At 71.1% G+C, this 23,756-nt stretch overlaps 1 protein-coding gene across 1 annotated transcript in view; it reads left to right on the top strand.

Moving 5' to 3' along the window:
- MUC5B (mucin 5B, oligomeric mucus/gel-forming) overlaps window positions 1–22,878 on the top strand; it is a gene marked incomplete at both ends in the record, with an annotated part of 33,020 nt that extends 10,142 nt beyond the window's left edge. The window contains 42 exon segments of the mRNA XM_079787978.1: window positions 145–282; window positions 513–677; window positions 953–1,047; window positions 1,899–2,025; window positions 2,166–2,421; window positions 2,830–2,885; window positions 3,005–3,105; window positions 3,233–3,384; window positions 3,704–3,842; window positions 3,934–4,047; window positions 4,947–5,126; window positions 5,750–5,989; window positions 7,062–7,218; window positions 7,504–7,632; window positions 7,826–7,970; window positions 8,194–8,237; window positions 8,322–8,519; window positions 8,697–9,512; window positions 9,579–9,692; window positions 10,023–11,061; window positions 11,254–11,428; window positions 11,542–12,036; window positions 12,150–13,151; window positions 13,153–16,090; window positions 16,216–16,403; window positions 16,587–16,758; window positions 17,263–17,528; window positions 17,637–17,823; window positions 18,031–18,256; window positions 18,358–18,536; window positions 18,613–18,682; window positions 18,869–18,969; window positions 19,275–19,306; window positions 19,515–19,827; window positions 20,050–20,154; window positions 20,269–20,306; window positions 20,835–20,951; window positions 21,347–21,433; window positions 21,527–21,646; window positions 21,805–21,853; window positions 22,017–22,119; window positions 22,674–22,878. Of these exon segments, the coding sequence (XP_079644104.1) occupies window positions 145–282; window positions 513–677; window positions 953–1,047; window positions 1,899–2,025; window positions 2,166–2,421; window positions 2,830–2,885; window positions 3,005–3,105; window positions 3,233–3,384; window positions 3,704–3,842; window positions 3,934–4,047; window positions 4,947–5,126; window positions 5,750–5,989; window positions 7,062–7,218; window positions 7,504–7,632; window positions 7,826–7,970; window positions 8,194–8,237; window positions 8,322–8,519; window positions 8,697–9,512; window positions 9,579–9,692; window positions 10,023–11,061; window positions 11,254–11,428; window positions 11,542–12,036; window positions 12,150–13,151; window positions 13,153–16,090; window positions 16,216–16,403; window positions 16,587–16,758; window positions 17,263–17,528; window positions 17,637–17,823; window positions 18,031–18,256; window positions 18,358–18,536; window positions 18,613–18,682; window positions 18,869–18,969; window positions 19,275–19,306; window positions 19,515–19,827; window positions 20,050–20,154; window positions 20,269–20,306; window positions 20,835–20,951; window positions 21,347–21,433; window positions 21,527–21,646; window positions 21,805–21,853; window positions 22,017–22,119; window positions 22,674–22,878 (11,573 nt within the window).
- Between the last annotated feature and the right edge of the window lie 878 nt (window positions 22,879–23,756).

Below are 23,756 nucleotides of genomic sequence, written 5' to 3'. Positions count from 1 at the left end.
AGGGGGGTGTCGGGTCCACCAGACGCCTGTCTGAGCCCGTGTCTGCCTCCTGGGCCGTCCCGGGAGCACGAGGCTCAGGCCCTGGGGTCAGCGTGGCCGGGCCTGGCCTCCGGGCAGCCTCTGACCGCCCCCCGCCCCCCACAGCCAACATCACCATGTTCAGGCCCTCGACCTTCTTCATCCTGGTGCAGACGGGCCTCGGGCTGCAGCTGGAGGTGCAGCTGGTGCCCCTCATGCAGCTGGTCCTCAGACTGGACCCCGCCTACCGAGGCCAGACGTGCGGTGAGCGCCGAGGCCGGAGCGAGGGGCAGGCGACGGGGACGGGGAGGCGGCGAGCAGGGAGGGGCCTCGGGGATGGAGGTGGGGCTGTGCACAGGCGCTGCCCCCCCCCCCCAGAGCCTGTCAGCAGATGGTTCTGGAACCAGCCACGGAGTGGGAGAAAGCACGGGCCGGGGAGCAGGGCCGGGTGGACGGCCGGGCTGGGTGCCGGCTGATCCCTGTCCCGGCCCCAGGCCTCTGCGGGAACTTCAACCAGAACCAGGCGGACGACTTCCTCAGCCTCAGCGGCGTGGTGGAGGGCACGGCCGCCGCCTTCGCCAACACCTGGAAGACCCAGGCCGCCTGCCCCAACGTCAGGAACAGCTTCGAGGACCCCTGTGCCCTGAGCGTGGAGAACGGTACCCCGCCCTGGGGGGCCCTCGGGCTGCTGCCCGTCTGCCCGGGGGGCCGCGGGGCGGGGGCCCCGGATATCTAGGCGTGCATGCAGACAGCAGGGTCTGGGGCAAGCAGGGTGGGGTGCTGGGACCCCATCTCCGGGAGGAGTATCTCGCTGCCCTGCCAGCAGTGCCCAGGCGGCGGGCGAGAGTGGAGCAGAGGCTGGGGGGGAGGTGCAGGGAGGGTGTGATCAGCCCGCCTGGTGACCCCCGCGGTGACCCCCGCGTCCCTGCCCCAGAGAACTACGCCCAGCACTGGTGCTCCCTGCTCACCGACCCCGCCGGCGCCTTCTCACCCTGCCACTCCGTCATCAACCCCACGCCCTTCCACTCGGTGAGACCCCGGCCAGTCGGGGACCCCAGCTCTCGGGGAGGGCGGGGGCTGGAGCGGGGCCTGCCCTGCAGCTTTCCCCCAGCCTCCCTTTCCGGCGTCCCTGTGCCAAGGGCCGAGCTCCATGGAAGCTCCAGGGGAGGCTCCGTTCCCCCACCCCCTTCTGGGGCTCCAGGGTCCTGGGCTGTGGCCGCACCCCCATGTCCCCGCTTCCACGGCGTCTGGGGTCACGTGGCCTCCTGTCCCTGTTTGTGTGCGAGTCTCCTCTCCTGACACCAGCCACGCTGGCTCAGGCCCCCTAATGACTCCCCTTTGCTCATCACACCTGCAGAGCCGCTATTTGCAGGAGGGTCACCGTCACAGGCCCGAGGGGTTACCTTTTTGGGGGGACACAACTCAACCCACAGCCGTTGGCTCCTAGGCCTCATTTCCGGAAGCTCAAAGCCCCCAAACGCACTGGACTCCTCTCCTGGGGGGAGGGGGGCGGTCTGCCCCAGGATACAGGCCCACCCCTGCCCTCGGGGGGGGGGCTGTGGACTCCGCCCTGCACCCTGCCGCCCTCCCCTGGCCCTCGGGCAACTCAGCGCTGCTGTGTTAGGGTTCTCCCGCCACCTGTCCTGGTCCCGGCAGACCCCGCCCGCTGACCCCACGCCTCCGGCTAGGTCCGCCAGGCCCGCCCACCGCGGAGGGTGAAGCGTCCGTCCGTCTGTCCGTCCGTCCGTCTGCGCGGGGACCTGCTTGGGGGGCGGAGCTCCAGGCTGGCCAGGGGAGGGGGGCAGGGTCCCAGGCGGATGGACCAGAGCGGAGGGGCTCCGGGTGCGGCTGGGGTCCCTGACGCCCGGCTCCGCCCCCAGAACTGCCTGTTCGACACGTGCAACTGCGAGAAGAGCGAGGACTGCCTGTGCGCCGCGCTGTCCGCCTACGTCCGCGCCTGCGCCGCGCGGGGCGTGCTGCTCCGCGGCTGGAGGGCCGGCGTCTGCAGTGAGTGGGAGGGGGGGCGGCGGCTCGGCCTCCCTGGGCCCCGGGGACCCCGGGCAGCAGCCCCACCCGTGTCCTCGGGCTTCCTCCAGAGGGGAAACTGAGGCCCGGCCGCTGACCCGCATGTCTCCCGCCCGCCCCAGCCAAGTACATGAGCGCCTGCCCCAAGTCCCAGCGCTACGCCTACGTGGTGGACGGCTGCCCGCCCACCTGCCGCGCCCTGGGCCAGGCTGACGTCACCTGCGGCGTGGCCTTCGTGCCCGTGGACGGCTGCACCTGCCCCGACGGCACCTTCCTGGACGACGCCGGCAGCTGTGTGCCCGCCGAGGCCTGTCCCTGCTACTTCCGGGGCTCCGTGGTGGCCCCCGGGGAGGTGGTGCATGACCACGGCGTGGTGTGGTGAGGCCCGGGCCGGGGCGGGGCGGGGTGGGGCTCCCTGGGAGGCGTGTTCCTGCCCGGCCCTCGGCCTTACCATAAGGGGGTCCTCTCCCCGGGCCGGGAGGGTGTCCTGAGGGTCCAGGTCCTCGGAGGGTGCTGGGTAGGTGGTGCTCACTCGGGGGCCAGCCCGGGGCGCCCCACGCCCTCCTGTTGGAGGCAGCACCCTTGCAGGCTGGGCCACGGCCTCAGCACCCTGGGCCCTGCTGCTGCGTCCTCGCCCCTTGGCGGGATTGGAGGCCTTCGCAGCGACTTGGGCCTGGGCACTGCTCCCCTCGCGGCCAGGCCGGGGCCCGCGCCCTCCCAGCCAGGATGCGGGCGGGTCCGCGGGGCAGCGGGCAGCGGCCCAGACCCACCCTCCCTCTCCCGTAGCTCGTGCGCGAGTGGGAAGCTGAGCTGCCTGGGCGCCGAGGAGCAGGCCAGCACAGGTACCGCCCCTCCTGCCGGTCGCCCGCCGTGGCACCCACCTGCGGGGAAGCGGAAGGGGCTGGCGCGGGCCTGGGGCGGGGTCCTGGCTGCGCAGCCCCAGCGTGCCCTCCCCCCGCAGACTGCGTGGCCCCCATGGTGTACCTGAACTGCAGCCATGCCTCGGCCGGCACGCCAGGCGCCGAGTGCCTCCGGAGCTGCCACTCGCTGGACGTGGACTGCGTGAGTCCGCCCGCGTGAGGGCACAGCCACACCCCTGCCCTGCGGTGTGCCCCCCTGCCTGGGGGACCCCGTGGCGTCCCTGGGCCGCAGCGGGGGACGCGCCGCTGACCCGCACCTCCGTCCGCAGTTCAGCACACACTGCGTGTCCGGCTGCGTCTGCCCCCCGGGGCTGGTGTCCGACGGGAGCAGGGGCTGCGTGGCCGAGGAGGACTGCCCGTGTCTGCACAACGACGCCGCCTACCGGCCTGGGGACACCATCCGGGTCGACTGCAACACCTGGTGGGTCCAGGGCCTCCGCCGCGGGCTGCGGGGCGGGGGGGGGCGAGAGCAGCAGCTGAAAGACCGCGTGGACCGGCCGAGTGGGAGTGGGCTGGGCCCTGGGCCGGAGGCAGAGAGGAGCTGAGGCCGGCACTGCCTCTCCCCGGGAAGGACCCCCCGGGTTCCCGTCCCTCCCTGGGAGGTGCCCCGGGCCGGCCTCTGCCCAGCAGGTGCCAGGGTGCAGAAGCTGCTTCCTGCGACCCCTGCTGTCGGGCAGGGCTGGGTCCCCGTCCTTGTCCCGCCGTGGCCCGTGAGCAGGACTTCCCTCTGCCCCCTGCAGCACCTGCCGGAACCGCAGGTGGGAGTGCAGCAGCCGGCCCTGCCTGGGCACCTGCGTGGCCTACGGGGACGGCCACTTCATCACCTTCGACGGCGAGCGGTACAGCTTCGAGGGCAGCTGCGAGTACACGCTGGCCCAGGTATGCCGTCCACACGCCCCGCCCCGCCCCGCCCCGCCCCGCCGGCCGCCAGGATCCGGGCCTGACCGGCCTGTCGTCTCTCCGGTCCCAGGACTACTGCGGAGGCAACGGCACCACCAACGGGACCTTCCGCGTCGTCACCGAGAACATCCCCTGCGGGACCACGGGCGTCACCTGCTCCAAGGCCATCAAGCTCTTCCTGGAGGTGAGGGGTGACCAGGGACGCTCCCCCTCCCTCTGCCGCCCACAGCTCACCCCGGGGGGGCGGGGTCCCCAGCCCTGGGACGCCCGGCCCGTCTGCTGCCCTGTGTCCTGGCTTCGAGACACAAGTGGCCACTTCAAACCAGAGACTCGTCTCCGCGGCTCTGAGGCCGGCACGCCGACCGCCGGTGTCAGGGCCACGCCTTTCAGGAGGCTCAGGGGAGGGTCCCGTCCCCCCTCCTCCCCCTCCCCCCCTCAGGACTTGTGGCCACACACCCCCTGTCTCTGCCTCTGGCATCACGTGGCTTCTTTGTGGGTCCTGCTCCTCTCTTATGGGGACACCCCCAATCCAGGACGCCTCGAGATCCTTTAGCCAATCACATCTGCAAAGACCCCTTTTCCAAATAAGGTCCCGTGCCCAGGTCTCGGAGTTTAGGGAGGGACACGTCTTTGGGGGCGTCCACTCAGCCCACTGCCCCGGGATTCCCCTTCCAGGAGAGGGAGGTGGGCGTCTCCCCGCGGCAGCGAGCAGAGCTCTGGCCGGGCGTCTCCCCGCGGCAGGGAGGAGGAGCACGGGGGGGACGTGGGGGACGTGGGGGACGGGGGGTGGGAGTGGTGGGTGAAGTGCTGAAGGAGGAGCAGGGCCTCCGGGGAGCCCCCGGTGCTGCCCGCAGCCGCCCGCTGTGCCCCAGCCCCCTCTGCTTGCCGAGGCCCCCGGCTTTCCACGCAGCGCCCCAGCTCCCAGCACGCCCTGCCCAGCCTCTCGCCGGGAGTTCACAGACACGTCAGGAGCCCAGCTCAGCCTTCATGCCAGCCCCGTGCCGTGGGCCCCTGAGCACCCGTGGGCCTCTGCCCTGGCCACGGGGTGGGCGCTGGCCACTCAGCTCCCTGTGCCCCTCGCAGAACTACGAGCTGATCCTCCACGAGGGCACCTACAAGGTGGTGCAGAGGGGGCCGGGCGCAGACCTGCCCTACAGGGTCCGGTACATGGGCACCCACCTGGCCATCGAGACCCGCAGCGGCCTGGTCGTGTCCTGGGACCGCAGGACCAGCGTGTTCATCCGGCTGCACCAGGATTACAAGGTGAGCGCAGGCGGGCTGCGGGACCCCTCAGACAGGGACAGAGCCCCCCTCCCACCCTGGCCTGCGGGGCCCGCTGGCAGCTGTGGTCTGTGAGGGCTGGGGTTCCGAGGAGGGGCGTGAGGCCAGACAGACCAATGGTGTGTCAGATCCTGGCGGACAGCTGTTCCGCTCCCCGGTCTCTCTGCTCAGCAACTCCACGGCCGCCGGGCTGAGGTCCTACGGGGAAGCCGGTGCCTGTCTCCTGCTCTGCCCACCTGCCCACCTTCCCGCCTGTCCACCTGCCCACCTGCCCCTCTGCTGCTCTGCCCACCTGCCCACCTGATCACCTCCCACCTGCCCACCTTCCCGCCTGTCCACCTGCCCACCTGCCCACCTTCCCGCCTGTCCACCTGCCCACCTGCCCACCTGATCACCTCCCACCTGTCCACCTTCCCGCCTGTTCACCTGCCCACCTGCCCGCCTGGCCTCTTATCCACTGCAGGACCCACTGTGCACCCTGTCCTCCTGCTAGGTTACTGGGTGCTGCCTGAGGGAACCGGGTGCCCTGCACTCACCCCTGCCAGGCCAGGCTGCCCCCTGCAGCCCCAGCTCCACACGCCCGTCCTCTGTCTCTGCGTCTGCAGGGGCGGGTCTGCGGGCTGTGCGGGAACTTCGACGACAACGCCGTCAACGACTTCACCACGCGCAGCCAGTCCGTGGTGGGCGACGCCCTGGAGTTCGGCAACAGCTGGAAATTCTCCCCGACCTGCCCCGACGCCCCGGCCCCCCGGGACCCCTGCACCGCCAACCCGTACCGCAAGTCCTGGGCCCAGCGCCGGTGCAGCCTCATCAACAGCGCCACCTTCGAGGCCTGCCGTGCTCAGGTGGGCTGATGGCAGCGGCTCTGGGCTGGGGGCTGGGGGCTGGGGCTGAGGGTTGGGGGCGGGGGCTGAGGGCTGAGGGCTGGGGGCAGGGGCTGAGGGTTGGGGGCAGGGGCTGAGGGCTGAGGGCTGGGGGCTGAGGGCTGCGGGCAGGGGCTCTGGGCTGAGGGCTGGGGGCAGGGGCTGAGGGTTGGGGGCGGGGGCTGAGGGCTGAGGGCAGGGGCTGAGGGTTGGGGGCAGGGGCTGAGGGCTGAGGGCTGAGGGCTGGGGGCTGGGGCTGAGGGCTGGGGGCGGGGGCTGAGGGCTGGGGGCAGGGGCTGAGGGCTGGCGGGGGCTGGGCCTTGGAGGACAGTCTTCTTTGCCCTGAACACGGAGCACCGTCTGGACCTCCCACTGGGCGGGCCAAAGAGTGCCCAGTCCCAGCACAGGGCGTCCTCGCTGTGCCCCTTGACCACTGAGCCTCCTGCCCTGGAAGTGGAGCTGCCATTCGGGCCCTCGTCCTCCCACAACCCCTGACCTGTCAGCCCCACGCCGGGCCGCGTGGCACAGAGGACTGGGCATCCGCCCCAGAGCTGCCCGAGGTCCTTCCTGGTGATCGGACTCCAGTGCCCACTCACCCACCACAGTCTCCTGGTCCGGGCGCCTGGCAGGAATGGTCTGCGCGGGGCAGGCTGCCTGTGCCCACTGCCCGCCCTGGCTCAAAAGCCCTCGGGGCCTGGCGTGCACCCTTTGCGGGTGGTACTGTCCACCAGACGGGGGCCCACTGGGCTCAGCTGCCCGGGAGGAGGGAGTGTGTTTGGGAGGCAGCCCCTCACCCCAAGGAGACAGCAGCCTCCCTTTGTCAGGAGAGGGTCCCACGTAGTCAGGAGGGCTGGTCTGCACTTGCGGGAGGGGCCCCTCAGAGGCGAGGAACGCGGGTGGGTGAGGCCAGAGGGGGTGTCAGGGGCACGAGTGGAGGTTGCAGGTGGGCGGAGTCTCCGGATGCAGCAGTCACGGTCTCAGATGGCAGGTGAGCTGCTGTCCCAACGGGTGGGACAGCTCTCCTTGCTGAGTGGCCCCTCCCCCTCCCCCCCAGGTCGACTCCACCAAGTACTACGAGGCCTGCGTGAGCGACGCGTGCGCCTGCGACTCCGGGGGCGACTGTGAGTGTTTCTGCACCGCCGTGGCCGCCTACGCCCAGGCCTGCCGCGACGCGGGCGTGTGTGTGGCCTGGCGCACCCCGGACATCTGCCGTGAGTTGGGCTCTGTCCGTGGTGCTGAAGGGCGGGCGGGCGGGCAGGCTGGCGGGAGGAGGCGGGCTGCGCCCGGGGCACTCCGTGTGTGCGCACAAATGTGTCCGTAAAAACCAGACAGACAGGTCGCCCCAAACGGGGTGACTCCACGCCAAGTCCAGGGCTGAGAAGTGAACCTGCAGTGAGTGCCAGGGTCGGGCCCCCGGGACCCTCCACGCCCGGGGCAAGCTGGGCCGGCCCCACGCTGCCCTGGCATCGCCCTTAGCCGTTGTCCTCCACACCCAGCCCTGTTCTGCGACTACTACAACCCCCACGGGGAGTGCGAGTGGCACTACCAGCCCTGCGGGGCGCCCTGCCTGCGGACCTGCCGGAACCCCAGTGGACGCTGCCTGATGGACCTGCCCGGCCAGGAAGGTGAGGGGCAGGCTGCCCCGGGGGCTATCCTCACCGTCCCAGGATATCGCACCGGAGTCAGGGGCTGGGCGGGGGCCAGGGGGTCTGTGGGCTCCTGCCCCTGGCGCACTGCACCCCCCTCAGCCCCGGGTCAGGGCAGCACGGACCCCCTGGCCCGAGAGGGTGAGCCTTCTCCCCCCTGTGCCCGCCCCAGGCTGCTACCCAAAGTGCCCGCCCAGCAAGCCGTTCTTCAGCGAGGACCAGATGAGGTGTGTGGCCCAGTGTGGCTGCTACGATGACGACGGGAACTACTACGACGTTGGTACTAAGGTCCCCACAGCAGAGAACTGCCAGAGCTGGTGAGGGGGCGGGGCCTGGGGGTGGGGCGGGGCTGAGAGGGTGGGGCAGGGGCAGAGCAGTTGAGGGGCGGGGCCTGACAGGTGGGGGCGGGGCTGAGAGGGTGGGGCAGGGGCAGAGCAGTTGAGGGGGTGGGGCCGGGTGGGATGGGGCGGAAGGGGCGGGGCAGGGTGGGGCGTCCCCCTCTGCCCCTCGCAGGCCCTCAGCTCCTTTCTCTCCTCGCAGTGACTGTACTCCTGGGGGCATCCAATGCACGTACAGCCTGGAGGGTAAGGAGGGGTCTGGTTGGTCAGGGGGCGGGGGCGGGGGCGGGGGCGGGGGCTGGCGGAGTGCTGCACCTGCTGGTCTTGCAGCCTGCAAGTGCACCTACGAGGGCAGGACCTACGGCTACGGGGAAGTCATCTACAACACGACCGACGGGCTGGGCGCCTGCCTGGTGGCCGTCTGCGGGAGCAACGGGACGATCACGCGGAGGGCCGTGGCGTGTCCCGAACCCCCATCCACCACGCCCTTCACCTTCACCTCGACGGCGGCCCCGCCCTCCACGACAGGTGAGCTGACCTGGGAAGGAGGGAGGGCCCAGCGGGCACTCGGCGCAGCAGTCCTGGGCGCGAGAGATGGACCGGAACCCGCCGAGACCCTAGGGCCACGGGACCTGCGTCACCCTCCTCCTGGGCGTGGCTAGCAGGACGCGGAGGAGGTTGACGGGCCTGCCCCCACCCCCACAGGTCCGGTCCCCACGCTCTCCACCGTGTGCGTGCGGGAGCTGTGCAACTGGTCGGCCTGGTACGACAGCGGCCGCCCAGAGCCGGGCATGGGAGGTGGGGACTTCGAGACGTTTGCGGACCTGAGGCAGAGGGGTCACCGGGTGTGCCCGGCGCCAGCCCGAGTCGAGTGCCGCGCGCAGCGGCTTCCAGACACGCCCCTGGAGCAGCTGGGCCAGACGGTGGAGTGCAGCCCCCGGCTCGGGCTCCGGTGCCTCAACAGCGAGCAGGACCCCCCGCTCTGCCACAACTACGAGCTGCGGGTCCTCTGCTGCGACTACGTGCCCTGCGGCACCCCCCCGGGGCCAGGCACCAGCCAGAAGCCAACCCCCCCGCCCCTGCACACCTCCCCCGTCCAGGCCACAACAGCCTTGACCTCACGGACAACGGAGCCCTGGGCAGCGAGCAGCTCCCGGGCCCCGGGCCCCACCTGCCAGCCCCGATGCCAGTGGACGGAGTGGTTCGACGAGGATTACCCCAAGTCCGAGGAGGCCGGGGGGGACATCGAGTCGTACGACAGGATCCGGAGCGCAGGGGGCGAGGTGTGCGAGCGGCCGCAGGACATCGAGTGCCGGGCGGTGAACTTCCCGGACAGGAGGCCGGAGGAGCTGGGGCAGCTCGTGCACTGCGACCCCAGCTTCGGCCTGGTCTGCCGGAATGACGAGCAGATGGGCCTGTTCAAGATGTGCTACAACTACAGGATCCGCCTGCTGTGCTGCCGCCCCTGCGGGGAGCCCACCCCGGCCACCGCCAGCGCCAGCGCCAGCACAGCCACAGCCAGTGCCATCCCAGCCACAGCCACCACCACCTCCACAGCCGCCACCTCCACTGCCACCCCTGCCACAGTCACAGCCACAGCCACTACCTCCTCCACCGCCACCACCTCCACCACATCCGCCACGTCCACTGCCACCACCTCCACCTCCACTGCCACCGCCAGTGCCATCCCAGCCACAGCCAGTGCCATCCCTGCCACTGCCACTGCCTCCTCCACCACCACCACCTCCACAGCCACCCCTGCCACCACCCCTGCCCCCACCACCACCTCCACAGCCACCCCTGCCACCACCCCTGCCCCCACCACCACCTCCACAGCCACCCCTGCCACCACCCCTGCCCCCACCACCACCTCCACAGCCACCCCTGCCACCACCCCTGCCCCCACCACCACAGCCACAGCCACCCCTGCCACGGCCACAGCCACTGCGTCCTCCATGACCACCACCTCCACCTCCACTGCCACCACCACCACCACCACATCCACCACCTCCACTGCCACCCCTGCCACAGCCAGTGCCATCCCAGCCACAGCATCCACCACCATCTCCACAGCCGCCACCACCACCTCTACTGCCAACCCTGCCACCGCCAGTGCCACCATAGCCACAGCAACTATCTCCTCCACCACCACCACAGCCGCCACCACCTCCATGGCCACGGCCACCACGGAAGCCCCCAGCAGCCAGGGCACGACTGCCTGCGAACCCAGGTGCGAGTGGACGGAGTGGTTTGACGTGGACTTCCCCACCTCGGGGGTCACGGGCGGAGACATGGAGACCTATGACAACATCAGGGCCGCCGGCGGCAAGATGTGCCAGGAGCCGCAGAAGATTGAGTGCCGGGCAGAGAGCTACCCGGAGGTGAGCCTCGACCAGATCGGGCAGGTGGTGAGCTGCAGCCTGCAGGCCGGGCTGGTCTGCAGGAACCGGGACCAGAGGGGGCCGTTCACCATGTGCTTCAACTACAACGTCCGTGTACTCTGCTGCGACAGCGCCAGCCGCTGCCCCGCCTCCACCACGCCACCGCCCACGCCGTCCACCCGGGTCCTGACCACGACAGCTGAGCCCGCCTCGTCCAGTGCCCCCCATACAGCCACCCTGGCCACCTCCCCCGTACGGACCACACCTGGGTCCTCGGCCACCAGTGCCACCGTTGGGACCCCCCTGCCCTCCAGCCCCTGGAAGCCCAGCTCCGTCTCATCTACCCCAACGTCCTCGGCCTCTAGGGCCTGCGTGCCGCGGTGCACCTGGACAGACTGGTTCGACGTGGACTATCCCTCGCCGGGCCCCAATGGCGGCGACTTTGAGACCTACGCCAACATCCGGGAGGCTGGCGGGCTCGTCTGCGAGCGGCCCGTGGACCTGGAGTGCCAGGCAACCTCGCTGCCCGACGTGCCCCTGCGGCAATTGGGCCAGGTGGTGCTGTGCCGGCTGGAGGAGGGCCTGGTGTGCCGCAACCGCGACCAGGACGGCTGGTTCAAGATGTGCCTCAACTACCAAATCCGCGTGCTGTGCTGTGACGACTACAGCCACTGCCCCAGCACGGCCACGCCCACCAGCACGGCCACGCCCACCAGCACGGCCACGCCCACCAGCACGGCCATGCCCACCAGCACGGGCCAGCAGACTTCCAGGGCTACAGAGCTCAGGACCACGGCCACCACCCAATCACTCCCCTCGTCCCCCGAGACCACAGAGAGGGTCACCGTCCCCACCGCTGAGACAGGACCCTCTACTGCCAGGACCACCGAGAGCGTGCTCCCCACCCAGAAGGCTCGCACCTCCCTCAGGACCACCGAGAGCGTGCCGCCCACCCAGACGGCTCGTACCTCCCTCAGGACCACCGAGAGCGTGCCGCCCACCCAGACGGCTCGCACCTCCCTCAGGACCACCGAGAGCGTGACGCCCACCCAGAAGGCTCGCACCTCCCTCAGGACCACCGAGAGCGTGCCCCCCACCCAGACGGCTCGCACCTCCCTCAGGACCACCGAGAGCGTGCCCCCCACCCAGACGGCTCGCACCTCCCTCAGGACCACCGAGTGGCCCTCTGTCCCAAGTCCCTCTGCCTCCCCAGGGACCCTGAGCACAACGGCCAAGCCAGCCTCGTCCAGTGCCCCCCCACACGGCACGCCTGGTCACCACCCCCATACAGACCACCTGCGAACCCACCCTCCAGCCCCACCTTCAGGACCACCCTGCCCACCAGCTCCCTGAAGCCAACCATGACCTCCACGACCTCCACGACCCCTGGGGCCTGCACGCCACGGTGCACGTGGACAGACTGGTTCGATGAGGACTACCCCACACCCGGCCCCGACGGCGGGGACTTTGAGACCCTCTCGGTCCTCCGCACGGCCGGCCACGACTTCTGCGAGCGGCCTCAGGACATCGAGTGCCGGTCAGAGAAGGCGCCGGACGAGAGCCTGGAGGCCGTGGGCCAGGTGGTGCAGTGCCGGCTGGAGGAGGGCCTGGTGTGCCGCAACCGCGACCAGCGCGGCCGGTTCCGGATGTGCCTCAACTACCACGTGCGTCTGCTCTGCTGTGACGACTACAGCCACTGCCCCAGCACAGCCATGCCCACCAGCACAGCCACGCCCACCAGCACAGCCATGCCCACCAGCACGGCCATGCCCACCAGCACGGCCACGCCCACCAGCACGGCCAGGACCACCAGCACGGCCACGCCCACCAGCACGGCCACGCCCGCCAGCACGGGCCAGCAGACTTCTGGGGCCACAGGGGTCAGGACCACGGCCGCCACCACAGGGACCAGCCTGAGGCCGACCTCCCCAACAGCCTCCAGTCCTGCGGCTCCCCACACAGCAACCTCCACCTGCCAGCCCGCATTGCCGCTGGGACCGACTGGATGGACACGGACCAGCCCCGGCCTGGCCGCTACGGAGGTGACATTGAGACCTACTACCATATCGAGCAGGCGGGCGGGCAGCTCTGCGCGGAGCCGGACGCCATCCAGTGTGAGGCCGTGCTGTCGCCAGGGGTGCCCCTCGAGGCGCTCGGCCAGGTGGTGCAGTGCGCCCGGGAGTACGGCCTCATCTGCAGGAATAGTCGGCAGCGGAAGGGCGAGACCTGCCTCAACTACCACATCCGCGTGCGCTGCTGTGACGATTACCGCCACTGCTCCTCCCCCGCCCCCGAGACCACCACGGCCCCCTCCCCGCCTCCAGGGAGCACCCTCACCCCAGGGACGCCCACCACCAGGGCCACCTCCAGCCCAGGGCCCAGCACCAGGGCCTCCCCATCACCCCCCGTTCCCGTGACCACCAGCTCCCCGCTGAGCACCACCCCGGGCCCTTCTACGGCCGCCACCACGGCTGCAGGCTCCACGGTTAGCACTCCGACCTCGCCCATCACGACAGCCAGCCCCGTGACCTCAGTGGCCACGCCCACTGCCTGTCAGCCTCGCTGTGCCTGGACCGGCTGGCTGGACCAGAGCTACCCCATGCCCGGGGCCTCCGGAGGGGACTTTGAGACCTACGCCAACATGCGGGCAGCCGGCCGGCCCGTGTGCGAGCGGCCCGAGGGCCTGGAGTGCCGGGCTGAGAGGCTGCCCGACGTGCCCCTGCAGCAGCTGGGCCAGGTGGTGCAGTGCCGGCTGGAGGAGGGCCTGGTGTGCCGCAACCCGCGACCAGGGCGGCCTCTTCAAGATGTGCCTCAACTACCAAATCCGCGTGCTCTGCTGTGACGACTACCGCCACTGCCCCAGCACGGCCATGCCCACCAGCACGGCCATGCCCACCAGCACGGCCACACCCACCAGCACGGCCACGCCCACGAGCACGGCCAGGCCCACCAGCACGGGCCAGCGGACTTCGGGGGCTACAGAGCTCAGGACCACGGCAACCACCCAGTCCCTCCCCTCGTCCCCCAAGACCACAGAGAGGGTCACCGTCCCCACCACTGAGACAGGACCCTCTACTGCCAGGATCACCGAGAGCGTGCCCCCCACCCAGACGGCTCGCACCTCCCTCAGGACCACCGAGAGCGTGCCCCCCACCCAGACGGCTCGCACCTCCCTCAGGACCACCGAGAGCGTGCCCCCCACCCAGACGGCTCGCACCTCCCTCAGGACCACCGAGAGCGTGCCCCCCACCCAGACGGCTCACACCTCCCTCAGGACCACCGAGAGTGTGCCCCCCACCCAGACGGCTCGCACCTCCCTCAGGACCACCGAGTGGCCCTCTGTCCCAAGTCCCTCTGCCTCCCCAGGGACCCTGAGCACAACGGCCAAGCCAGCCTCCTCCAGTGCCCCCCACACGGCTCGCCTGGTCACCACCCCCATACAGACCACCCCTGCGAACCCACCCTCCAGCCCCACCTCCGGGACCACCCTGCCCACCAGCTCCCTGAAGCCAACCATGACCTCCACGACCTCCACAACCTTCATGACCTCCACGACCCCTGGGGCCTGCACGCCACGGTGCACGTGGACAGACTGGTTCGACGAGGACTACCCCACACCCGGCCCCGACGGCGGGGACTTTGAGACCCTCTCGGTCCTCCGCGCGGCCGGCCACGACTTCTGCGAGCGGCCTCAGGACATTGAGTGCCGGTCAGAGAAGGCGCCGGACACGAGCCTGGAGGCCGTGGGCCAGGTGGTGCAGTGCCGGCTGGAGGAGGGCCTGGTGTGCCGCAACCGCGACCAGCGCAGCCGGTTCCGGATGTGCCTCAACTACCACGTGCGTCTGCTCTGCTGTGACGACTACAGCCACTGCTCCTCCCCCGCCCCCGAGACCACCACGGCGGCCCCCTCCCCGCCTCCAGGGAGCACCCTCACCCCAGGGACGCCCACCACCAGGGCCACCTCCAGCCCAGGGCCCAGCACCAGGGCCTCCCCATCACCCCCCGTTCCTGTGACCACCAGCTCCCCGCTGAGCACCACCCCGGGCCCTTCTACGGCCGCCACCACGGCTGCAGGCTCCACGGTTAGCACTCCGACCTCGCCCATCACAACCGCCGGCCCCGTGACCTCAGTGGCCACGCCCACTGCCTGTCAGCCTCGCTGTGCCTGGACCGGCTGGCTGGACCAGAGCTACCCCATGCCCGGGGCCTCCGGAGGGGACTTTGAGACCTACGCCAACATGCGGGCAGCCGGCCGGCCCGTCTGCGAGCGGCCCGAGGGCCTGGAGTGCCGGGCCGAGAGGCTGCCCGACGTGCCCCTGCAGCAGCTGGGCCAGGTGGTCATGTGCCAGCTGGAGGAGGGCCTGGTGTGCCGCAACCGCGACCAGGGCGGCCTCTTCAAGATGTGCCTCAACTACCAAATCCGCGTGCTCTGCTGTGACGACTACCGCCACTGCCCCAGCACGGCCATGCCCACCAGCACGGGCCAGCGGACTTCGGGGGCTACAGAGCTCAGGACCACAGCAACCACCCAGTCCCTCCCCTCGTCCCCCGAGACCACAGAGAGGGTCACCGTCCCCACCGCTGAGACAGGACCCTCTACTGCCAGGACCACCGAGAGCGTGCCCCCCACCCAGACGGCTCGCACTTCCCTCAGGACCACCGAGAGCGTGCCCCCCACCCAGAAGGCTCACACCTCCCTCAGGACCACCGAGAGCGTGCCCCCCACCCAGACGGCTCGCACCTCCCTCAGGACCACCGAGAGCGTGCCGCCCACCCAGACGGCTCGTACCTCCCTCAGGACCACCGAGAGCGTGCCCCCCACCCAGAAGGCTCACACCTCCCTCAGGACCACCGAGAGCGTGCCGCCCACCCAGACGGCTCGCACCTCCCTCAGGACCACTGAGAGCGTGCCGCCCACCCAGACGGCTCGTACCTCCCTCAGGACCACCGAGAGCGTGCCGCCCACCCAGACGGCTCACACCTCCCTCAGGACCACCGAGAGTGTGCCCCCCACCCAGACGGCTCGCACCTCCCTCAGGACCACCGAGTGGCCCTCTGTCCCAAGTCCCTCTGCCTCCCCAGGGACCCTGAGCACAACGGCCAAGCCAGCCTCCTCCAGTGCCCCCCACACGGCTCGCCTGGTCACCACCCCCATACAGACCACCCCTGCGAACCCACCCTCCAGCCCCACCTCCGGGACCACCCTGCCCACCAGCTCCCTGAAGCCAACCATGACCTCCACGACCTCCACAACCTTCATGACCTCCACGACCCCTGGGGCCTGCACGCCACGGTGCACGTGGACAGACTGGTTCGACGAGGACTACCCCACACCCGGCCCCGACGGCGGGGACTTTGAGACCCTCTCGGTCCTCCGCGCGGCCGGCCGCGACTTCTGCGAGCGGCCTCAGGACATCGAGTGCCGGTCAGAGAAGGCGCCGGACGCGAGCCTGGAGGCCGTGGGCCAGGTGGTGCAGTGCCGGCTGGAGGAGGGCCTGGTGTGCCGCAACCGCGACCAGCGCGGCCGGTTCCGGATGTGCCTCAACTACCACGTGCGTCTGCTCTGCTGTGACGACTACAGCCACTGCCCCTCCCCCGCCCCCGAGACCACCACGGCGCCCTCGGTCCCCAGCACCCTCGGGCCCAGCGCCTCCCCCAGCCCACCCGCGCCCACCACCCCCTGCCGGTGCCGGGCGTTTGGACAGCTCTTCTCACCAGGTGAGTGGAGCTCCGTTCCCGCCCCGAGGACAGTCCGCTCGGCACCCTGTTCCGGGGTCTGTGCCCGCCCCGTGGCCGGTGCTGGTGGCGGCCACGCCTGGTGACGGGCTGTCCCCTCCCCCCAGGGGACGTCGTGTACAACAGGACCGACGGGGCCGGCTGCTACTTCTACGCCGTCTGCAACCAGCAGTGCGAGCTGGACCGCTTCCAGGGCGCCTGCCCCACCTCCTCGCCCCCGGAGCCCCCGACCGCGACCTGGGTGCCCCTGACCTCGCCTGCTCCCGGCTGTGACCTCGCCGACCCTCCCCGACAGGTGCGTGCCCCTCCTCCCGCCTTGCCTGCCGTCCTGTGCGTGTGGTCAGAGGCTGCTGCTAGCTCCCGTGGGGGGGGGCTCCAGCCCCGGGGTGACCCCTCCATGGGGCGCTCTGGCGGGAGGGAGGCCGGGGCTGGGCCCCTGAGGCTGTGGCGGGTGGTGGAGCCGAGCTGCCGTCCGCAGGTGAACGAGTCCTGGACGCTGGAGGACTGCACGGTGGCGCGGTGCGAGGGCGACAACCTCATCGTCCTGCTGGAGCCGCAGCCCGTGGCCCAGGTCTCCTGTGTGAACGGGTACCTGCCGGTCAAGGTGCAGAGCCAGCAGGAGCCCTGCAGGTTCCACTACGAGTGCGAATGTGAGCCCCGGGCCGCGCGGGGGTGGGGGGCGGGCGGTGCTGACCAGCACACGGGGGGGGGGGGGGGCCGCCGGGTGCAGTGGGGGCGGAATCGGGCTGCCCAGGAGGGACCACGGACAGGTGCTTCCCAGCAGCAGGAGGGATTGTCTCCCATCCCCACGGCCGCTCCTCCCTGCATCTCCAGGGACGTCCTCCCTGCCTTGTCCCGTCCCGTCCGGTCCCGTCTGGGCCCTGGTCTGTCACCCCGTCTCTCCCCTGCCTTCAGGCGGCCCCTCCCCTCTCTGGCCCCACGGAGGGCACTCACCACTGGGTTGAGGGCCACAGGGTGACCCGGGAGGCCTCACCCCGAGAGCCTCCGTAACGAGGGCCCATCCGCAGCCGAGCGGCAGGTCCCACCCTAGGGCTCTCCAAGGCCCACTCCCCCGTTTACCAACGAGGCGCAGAGGCCGAGCTGAGGACACGCCAGGCGCGTGGCGCCGGGTGAGGGACTGTGTGCGTCCGCAGGCTCCTGCAGCAGCTGGGGCGACTCCCACTACGTCACCTTCGACGGCACCCCATACTCCTTCCGGGACAACTGCACGCACGTGCTCATGCGGGAGATCCGGCCGCGCCACGGGAACCTCACCGTCCTCCTGGACAACCACCACTGCGGGGCCGCGGCCTCCGCCTCCGCCTCCGCCAGCTGCCCCCGCGCCCTCCACATCCGCTACGCGTCCACGGACGTCGTCCTCACCACCGAGACGGCCGCCAGCGGGCGGGAGGAGGGCCTGGTGCGTACGGGCGGGCGGGCCCCGAGCCTGAGGGAGCCCCTGTACCTGGTGGGCTGAGGGGATGTGCCCCGACCCGCCCCCCCGTGACGGCCCCCACTGCGCCCCCAGATCCTGTTCGACGGCGTGCGCGTGAGCCAGGGCTTCAGCCAGAACGGCGTGAGCGTGTCTGTGACGGCGAGCACCACGATGCGCGTGGACATCCCGGCCGTCGGGGTCAGCGTCACCTTCGACGGGCAGGCCTTCCAGGTCCAGCTGTCCTACAGCCGCTTCAGCCACAACACCGAGGGCCAGTGCGGTGCGTGGACACGCGGGCCCTGCAGGGCGCCACCCGCTCCTCCCTCCGCGTCCTGCCCGGCCCTGGGTGGCATCCCACCCCCTGCCGCCTGCCCCAGGCCAGAGCTGCCACTCCCTCACTAACCAGGTTTCATAACCATGTGGCCCCAGGGAGGTGGGGGGGGGGGGGGAGGCCGGCCCCGCCATGACCCTCCGGCCCCGCCCCCAGGCACCTGCACCAACAGCCAGACGGACGACTGCCGCCTGCCGGACGGCACCATCGCGCCCACCTGCCGGGACATGGCCAGCGCCTGGCTGGTCCCCGAGACCAACAAGGAAGGCTGCTGGGCACCCACGGGCCCGCCCGCGACCACCAGCCCCCCCTCCCCAGCACCCACCACGCCCACCTCCACCCCGTGCCCCCCAGCGCCCCTCTGCGAGCTGATGCTGAGCCAGTGAGTCCCTCCTGAGGGCGTGGTCACCCCGGGGCAGTGCCCCCCGTCGGGCCCGGACCCGGCTCTGCTCCCACCTCTGACTGCCCCGCCCCTGCCCGCAGCATCTTCGCCGAGTGCCACGACCTCATCCCGCCCGGCCTGTTCTTCAGCGCCTGCGTCCAGGACGCCTGCCAGGCCGGCCACCCCGGGGTGCCCTGCCAGAGCCTGGAGGCCTACGCGGCGCTCTGCCGTGCCCGGGGCGTGTGCAGCGACTGGCGAAACGCCACGGGCGGGCTGTGCGGTGAGTTGGGGGCGGCTGCGGGGGGTGGGGGGGGCCTGGCTTCCTCGGCCCACCTGACACCCGTCTCTGCCCCCAGAGCTCCCCTGCCCACCCAAGAAGGTGTACAAGCCATGCGGCCCCGTGCAGCCCGCGTCCTGTGACTCCAGGTGAGCACGGCCAGACTGCCGAGGGCCTGGGAGCCGCCGGGGGTGGGGGCAGGGCTCTGGGGTGCCCTTCCCCCACCCTGGCCCACGGGACGTCAGGGCAGCCGACCAACCCCATCCACGCCCGCTGCCCGCTCCGTGGACTGCCCGTCCACATGGCGCAGGCCCAGGACTGCCTCCCCCTCCCAGGACCCAGAGCCCGGAGAGCACGGCGCTGGCGGAGGGCTGCTTCTGCCCCGACGGCCAGACCCTCTTCAACGCCCACACGGACGTCTGCGTGCCCGAGTGCCGTAAGCACCGCCCGGCCCTGACCCAGTCCTGGGAGGCGGTCGGGGGAGGCACCGGCGGGCGTCCCTGTCCCGGGCCTGTGCTGGGCCCGTCGCCCTCCATGGCGACGGCAGCCTCAGCCCAGCGCCACCCGTCTGCCCGCGGCCATCAGCCTGGAGCCCGTGGTTCCCGGGGCTTCCGTTCCCGGGGGGACGACAGAGGCTGGGGAGTGGCCAGGCCCCGGAGGACCTGTCCCTGCGGCCTGTGGCCTCTGCCACCAGCTGTGACCCCCAGGACCCCCGTGACCCCCCTTCTCCTTCTCTTCCAGCCTGCGTGGGACCAGACGGGTTCCCCAAATTCGTGAGTGGTTCTGCCCCCAGCCGGCCCCACCTCGCTCAAGCAGAGGGAGGGGAGGGGAGGGAGGGGGAGGGGCGAGGGAGGGGCCTCAGCTTGGGTGGGCGGCTCTGCCGGGCGCCTGGGTGTGCCTGCGTCCCTCTCACCGAGGGCCGACCTGGCCGAGCGGAGGCGGGGCCTGAGCCCTCGGCGACCCTGACCTGGTCTGTTGCAGCCTGGAGAGCGGTGGGTCAGCAACTGCCAGGACTGCGTGTGCGACGTGGGCTCCGTGTCGGTGCAGTGCGCGCCCGTGCAGTGTGCCGCCCGGGAACTGCCCCGGGAGTGCGGCTGGGCTGGCTTCGTGGCCGTGACCAGGCCCCTGGCAGACAACCCGTGCTGCCAGGAGACGCTGTGCGGTGAGCCCTGCCCTGCGGGCCGGCGGGTGGGGCCCGAGAGGAGGGCGCGGGGCACAGCCACCAGCCGGCAGGGCCTGCAGCGCGGAGGCCGCGGCGTCCTGGCTGGACCCCTGAGCTGGGGCGGCCTCTGGGGCTTCATTTTCCCCTAAAAATGAGGCTGGAGACCTCGGTCTGCGCAGGCACGGGGGCAGGACCAGGGACGGGGAACCCAGAAGGGCCGGGGTTCCCCGTCCCTGGTCAGCCCTGGAAAAGTACTTCCTCGGCTCCAACGTGGGGAACCCCGTGACACCGGGAAGTAGCTCGGTGGGGAGGGCGAGGTCCCCCGACAGCACCCGCCTCTCCGCCTCTCCACAGTCTGCAACACGACCAGCTGCCCCCAGAGCCCGCCGGCCTGTGGGCCAGGAGAGGAGCTGACCCGCACCCAGGAGGAGGGCGGCTGCTGCCCCACCTTCAGCTGCCGTGAGTGGGGGGGGTGGGGCTCTCTGGGGTGTTGTTTGGGGCAGCGGTGTCCTCCCCCCCCCCCCCCCGCCTCCTCCCGCCAGGCAGGCCTTTCAGCCTTCCCTCTCCTTCCAGAGCCCAAGCTGTGCACCTACAACGGCACCTTCTACGGGGTAAGGGCTTGGTGGCCTGGGGGGCTCGGTGGCCTGGGGGACTCCGTGGCCTGGGGGCTCCGTGGCCTGGGGGCGGCAGAGCTCTGTACATCCACTGTGGGCGCCCGGCCCCTCTGGACACCACGGCTCGCCTCCACATGCCAGCTGTCTGCCCTCTGCCATGAGAGCAGATGAAGGGAGCAGCTCGGGGCCCCTTAGAGCTGGGGGGAGGGGAAGGGGGGAGGGGAGAGGCGCCTGTGCCCGGAGCCTCAGGGTCTCCCAGCAGCTTCCTCCCAGGAAGGGGAAGGTCCTCGGGCAGCACCGCCCCTCCCAGCGCCCGCTGCCTGAGGGGTGCCTGCCCCCGCCGGCCCTGCCCTGCCCGGGGTCCTGCTGCTCTCCTGGCCGGGCCGGCGGGGGCACAGCCATAAATCCACCCGAAGAAGAACCAGCCTGTGGGCCTCGTCTCCTCCGAGCCCACCTGGCCGCAGGCAGGTCCTGGCCCCGCCCACCCAGTGCCCTCAGTCACCCCCCTCCCTCCCACCCCTGCAGGTCGGTGCAACCTTCCCAGCGACCACTCCCTGCCACACGTGCACCTGCCTGTCCGTGGACTCCCAGGAGCCCACCGTGCAGTGTGAGGAGAACACCTGCGACGAAACCTGCCCCCCGGTGAGCCTGCCCCGGGGCCGACAGACCTCTGGGGACCCCCCAGCCCCCAGCCCCCAGCCCCCGCGGCAGCTTCGCAGCGGGACCTGACCCAGGCCGGTTCTCCAGCCCAGCCTCGGCCCTCTTCCCCAAAGGGAGGCTGCAGAGCAGGAAGGTGGTGGGTGAGGGGGCGGGCGGGGCTAGGACAGGTTCCAGGCAGGCCGAAGTAGAGGGGAGGGGCCGGAAGCAGGACAGGGGGCACCCCGACCTTCAGAGCCAGGCCTGGACAAGCTTCTCCCCTCCGGGCCATGGCAGGGGCACGATTTCAGAGTGTGGGGTCAGGATGGGGCTGCCAGGCCCTTGGGGCGTGGAGGGGCAGGAGGGCTGGGGTGCAGACATAACCACCCTCTGGCCCCCAGGGTTCCGAGTATTTGGCGGTGGCCGGGCAGTGCTGTGGGGAGTGCGTGCAGAGGGCCTGCCTCACGCCCGACGGCGGGGTGGTCCAGGTAAGCGGCGGTCTCAGCCTTCCACCCGGCAGCTCCCCTCCAGGCTCCTGGGCCTGAGAGAATCCCACCGGCTCACTCTCCCCTGCCTTTCAGCCCAACGAGACCTGGGTCAACAGCCTGGACAGCTGCACCGAGTACCACTGCCAGGCCGAGCACGGGGTGCCCGTGCTGATCCTCAGGCCGTCACCCTGCCCAGACGTGTCCAGCTGCAGGGTGTGTGCCCCCGGGGAACTGGCCAGCCTGGTGGCCTCCTGGCCTGGCCCGGGAGGCCCTGCCCACACCCCCTCCTGGAGCCCCTCCACGCCCTCCTATGAGGCCCCGCCCCTAGAGCCCTGGCCCCGCCCCCAGCTCTCCCTCTGTCCCCCTTGCAGGGCATCCTCAGGAAAACTGGCTGCTGCTACTCCTGCGAGGAGGAAGTGGGTAAGTCAGGGCGCCTCCCGCCCCGCCCTCCAGCTCCCTCCAACCTCTGCCCCTGGGCTCCTGCCCTGACCGCTGGACTCACATCTTGGGCGGGAGGGACCCTGGGAGGGAGCGGCCGGTCTGGGTCCTTGGGGACCCCCACCCCTGCCTTTCCTCCGTGCAGACTCCTGCCAGGTCCGCGTCAACAGGACGGTGCTGCGGCACCAGGGCTGCGAGGCCCCCGTCAACCTCACCTTCTGCGAGGGCGCCTGCCCAGGCGTGTCCAGGTGAGTGGCCCGCACCCCCAGCCGCCCCCAGCAGAGAGCCCGCCCAGCACACATCACCTCCCAGTGCCCCGTGGCCCTGGCCTGGGCTTGCCACCCTGAGCTGCGTCCGGAGGGTCCAGGAGGAAAGGGGGGCCCAGAGGAGCCCCGTCTCCACATCCGTCCGCACAAGCCTGGGGCCTCCGGCCCGCAGAGCCAGGCGCTGTGTCCAGGCGCCTGGGGCCGTGTCCACCTGGGGGCGGGCAGACCCAGGGTCTTCCTCGGGCCGGGCTCAGGGCGGAGCTGCTGGCAGAGCCGAGCGGCCGGGCTGCGGCCAGCTGTGAGCCCTCGGCCAGAGGCGGGGAGCAGGGTCCAGGGCCGGTTCCTGGAGGAGGGGCCTGTGGGGTCAGCAAGTTTGAGGAGCTGGTTCCGAGAGGAAAGGGTGCCTGGCAGAAAGGTAGGGGTTCAGTGACCCTGAGCGCCCGCAGAGCCGTCCCCGGCGCGGCCAGCAAAGCCGCGTCCTCGGACAGGCACGGGCTGCCGGGCGAGGGCACCGTCTCAGGGCCGTGTGCCCGCAGGTACTCCCCGGAGGCCCAGGCCATGCAGCGCCGCTGCACCTGCTGCCAGGAGACCAGGGCCCACGAGGAGGCGGTGACCCTGCAGTGCCCCGACGGGACGGCCGTCCAGCACACCTACACCCACATCGACGAGTGCAAGTGCGACCTGGCCTGCGTCCCCTCGCCAGCCGCTCCCGAGCAAGGCCAGAACAGCTTCTTTGCCTGACCCCAGCCGCCCCCCGCCCCACCTTCCCTCCACCTGCCCTGGGTGAAGCCCACACCCGGGACAGGAACAGAGCAGCAAAGGTCATCTTGAAGCGAGCACAGGGCAGGGAGTCCCTCCACCTGCCTGCCGCCTGCCCTGCCATTGGGGCCCATCCTCACCTACCACGAGCACCCACTCGGCCCAGACCCCCTCTTCCTCCTGTTGTGCTGCCTCCCTGGGCCTGGGACCCCACCGCCCGCGAAGCCCATGGAGCACGGACTCCTGCGGCCCCTCCACAGCAGACCCCGCACGGACAGCGGTCCCCCAGGCCTGCTGCCTCCAGGAGCCGCATCATGGGTGCTGCCTGCCCAAGTCTGGACCTGGGCCCAGGCTCTGATGGCCCGAGGGGGAGGGAGGGGCCGGTGCCCTGAAGCACCCCTCTGCTCACCAGCCCCAACTTTGCAAATAAATGCTGAGCATCGTGTACACACCTGGTCCTGACATCACTCCCCGCCCAGCGCCGAGCCTCCTCCTGGCATCGCTCCCCGCCGTCCTGTGGCTGGGCTGCCCGGGGCCCCACAGGCTGCACTCCCCTCCCCCCTGGGGCTTGTGCTGGACCCGCTGGGAGGGACGGGGGCATCGAGGCCGGGTCAGTCCTGGGTGGGCTGTGGGGGCACTGGCAGGAGCCAGGAGTGGGCCAAGGGCTCAGAAACACCTCATGTTACTCCAAATGCACGGTGTTAGTTATGAAAGGGGTCACAGGTGGAGACAAACTGGGCCAGCTAACGGGCGGCACACGCAGGAAGCAGCTGCCCCACTGTCCCCTTCAGGGCACCAGTCACATGTCGACCTGTTTCGTCCTCCCCGCGTGTCCAGAGCTGTGAGCACGCTGCACGTGT

The sequence above is a fragment of the Cnephaeus nilssonii genome (assembly GCF_951640355.1).
Source record: "Cnephaeus nilssonii genome assembly, chromosome: 13".
Taxonomy (NCBI): Eukaryota; Metazoa; Chordata; class Mammalia; order Chiroptera; family Vespertilionidae; genus Cnephaeus; species Cnephaeus nilssonii.
The sequence above is the reverse complement of the archived record's forward strand: the minus strand, read 5'-3'. Positions and strand labels throughout refer to the sequence as shown.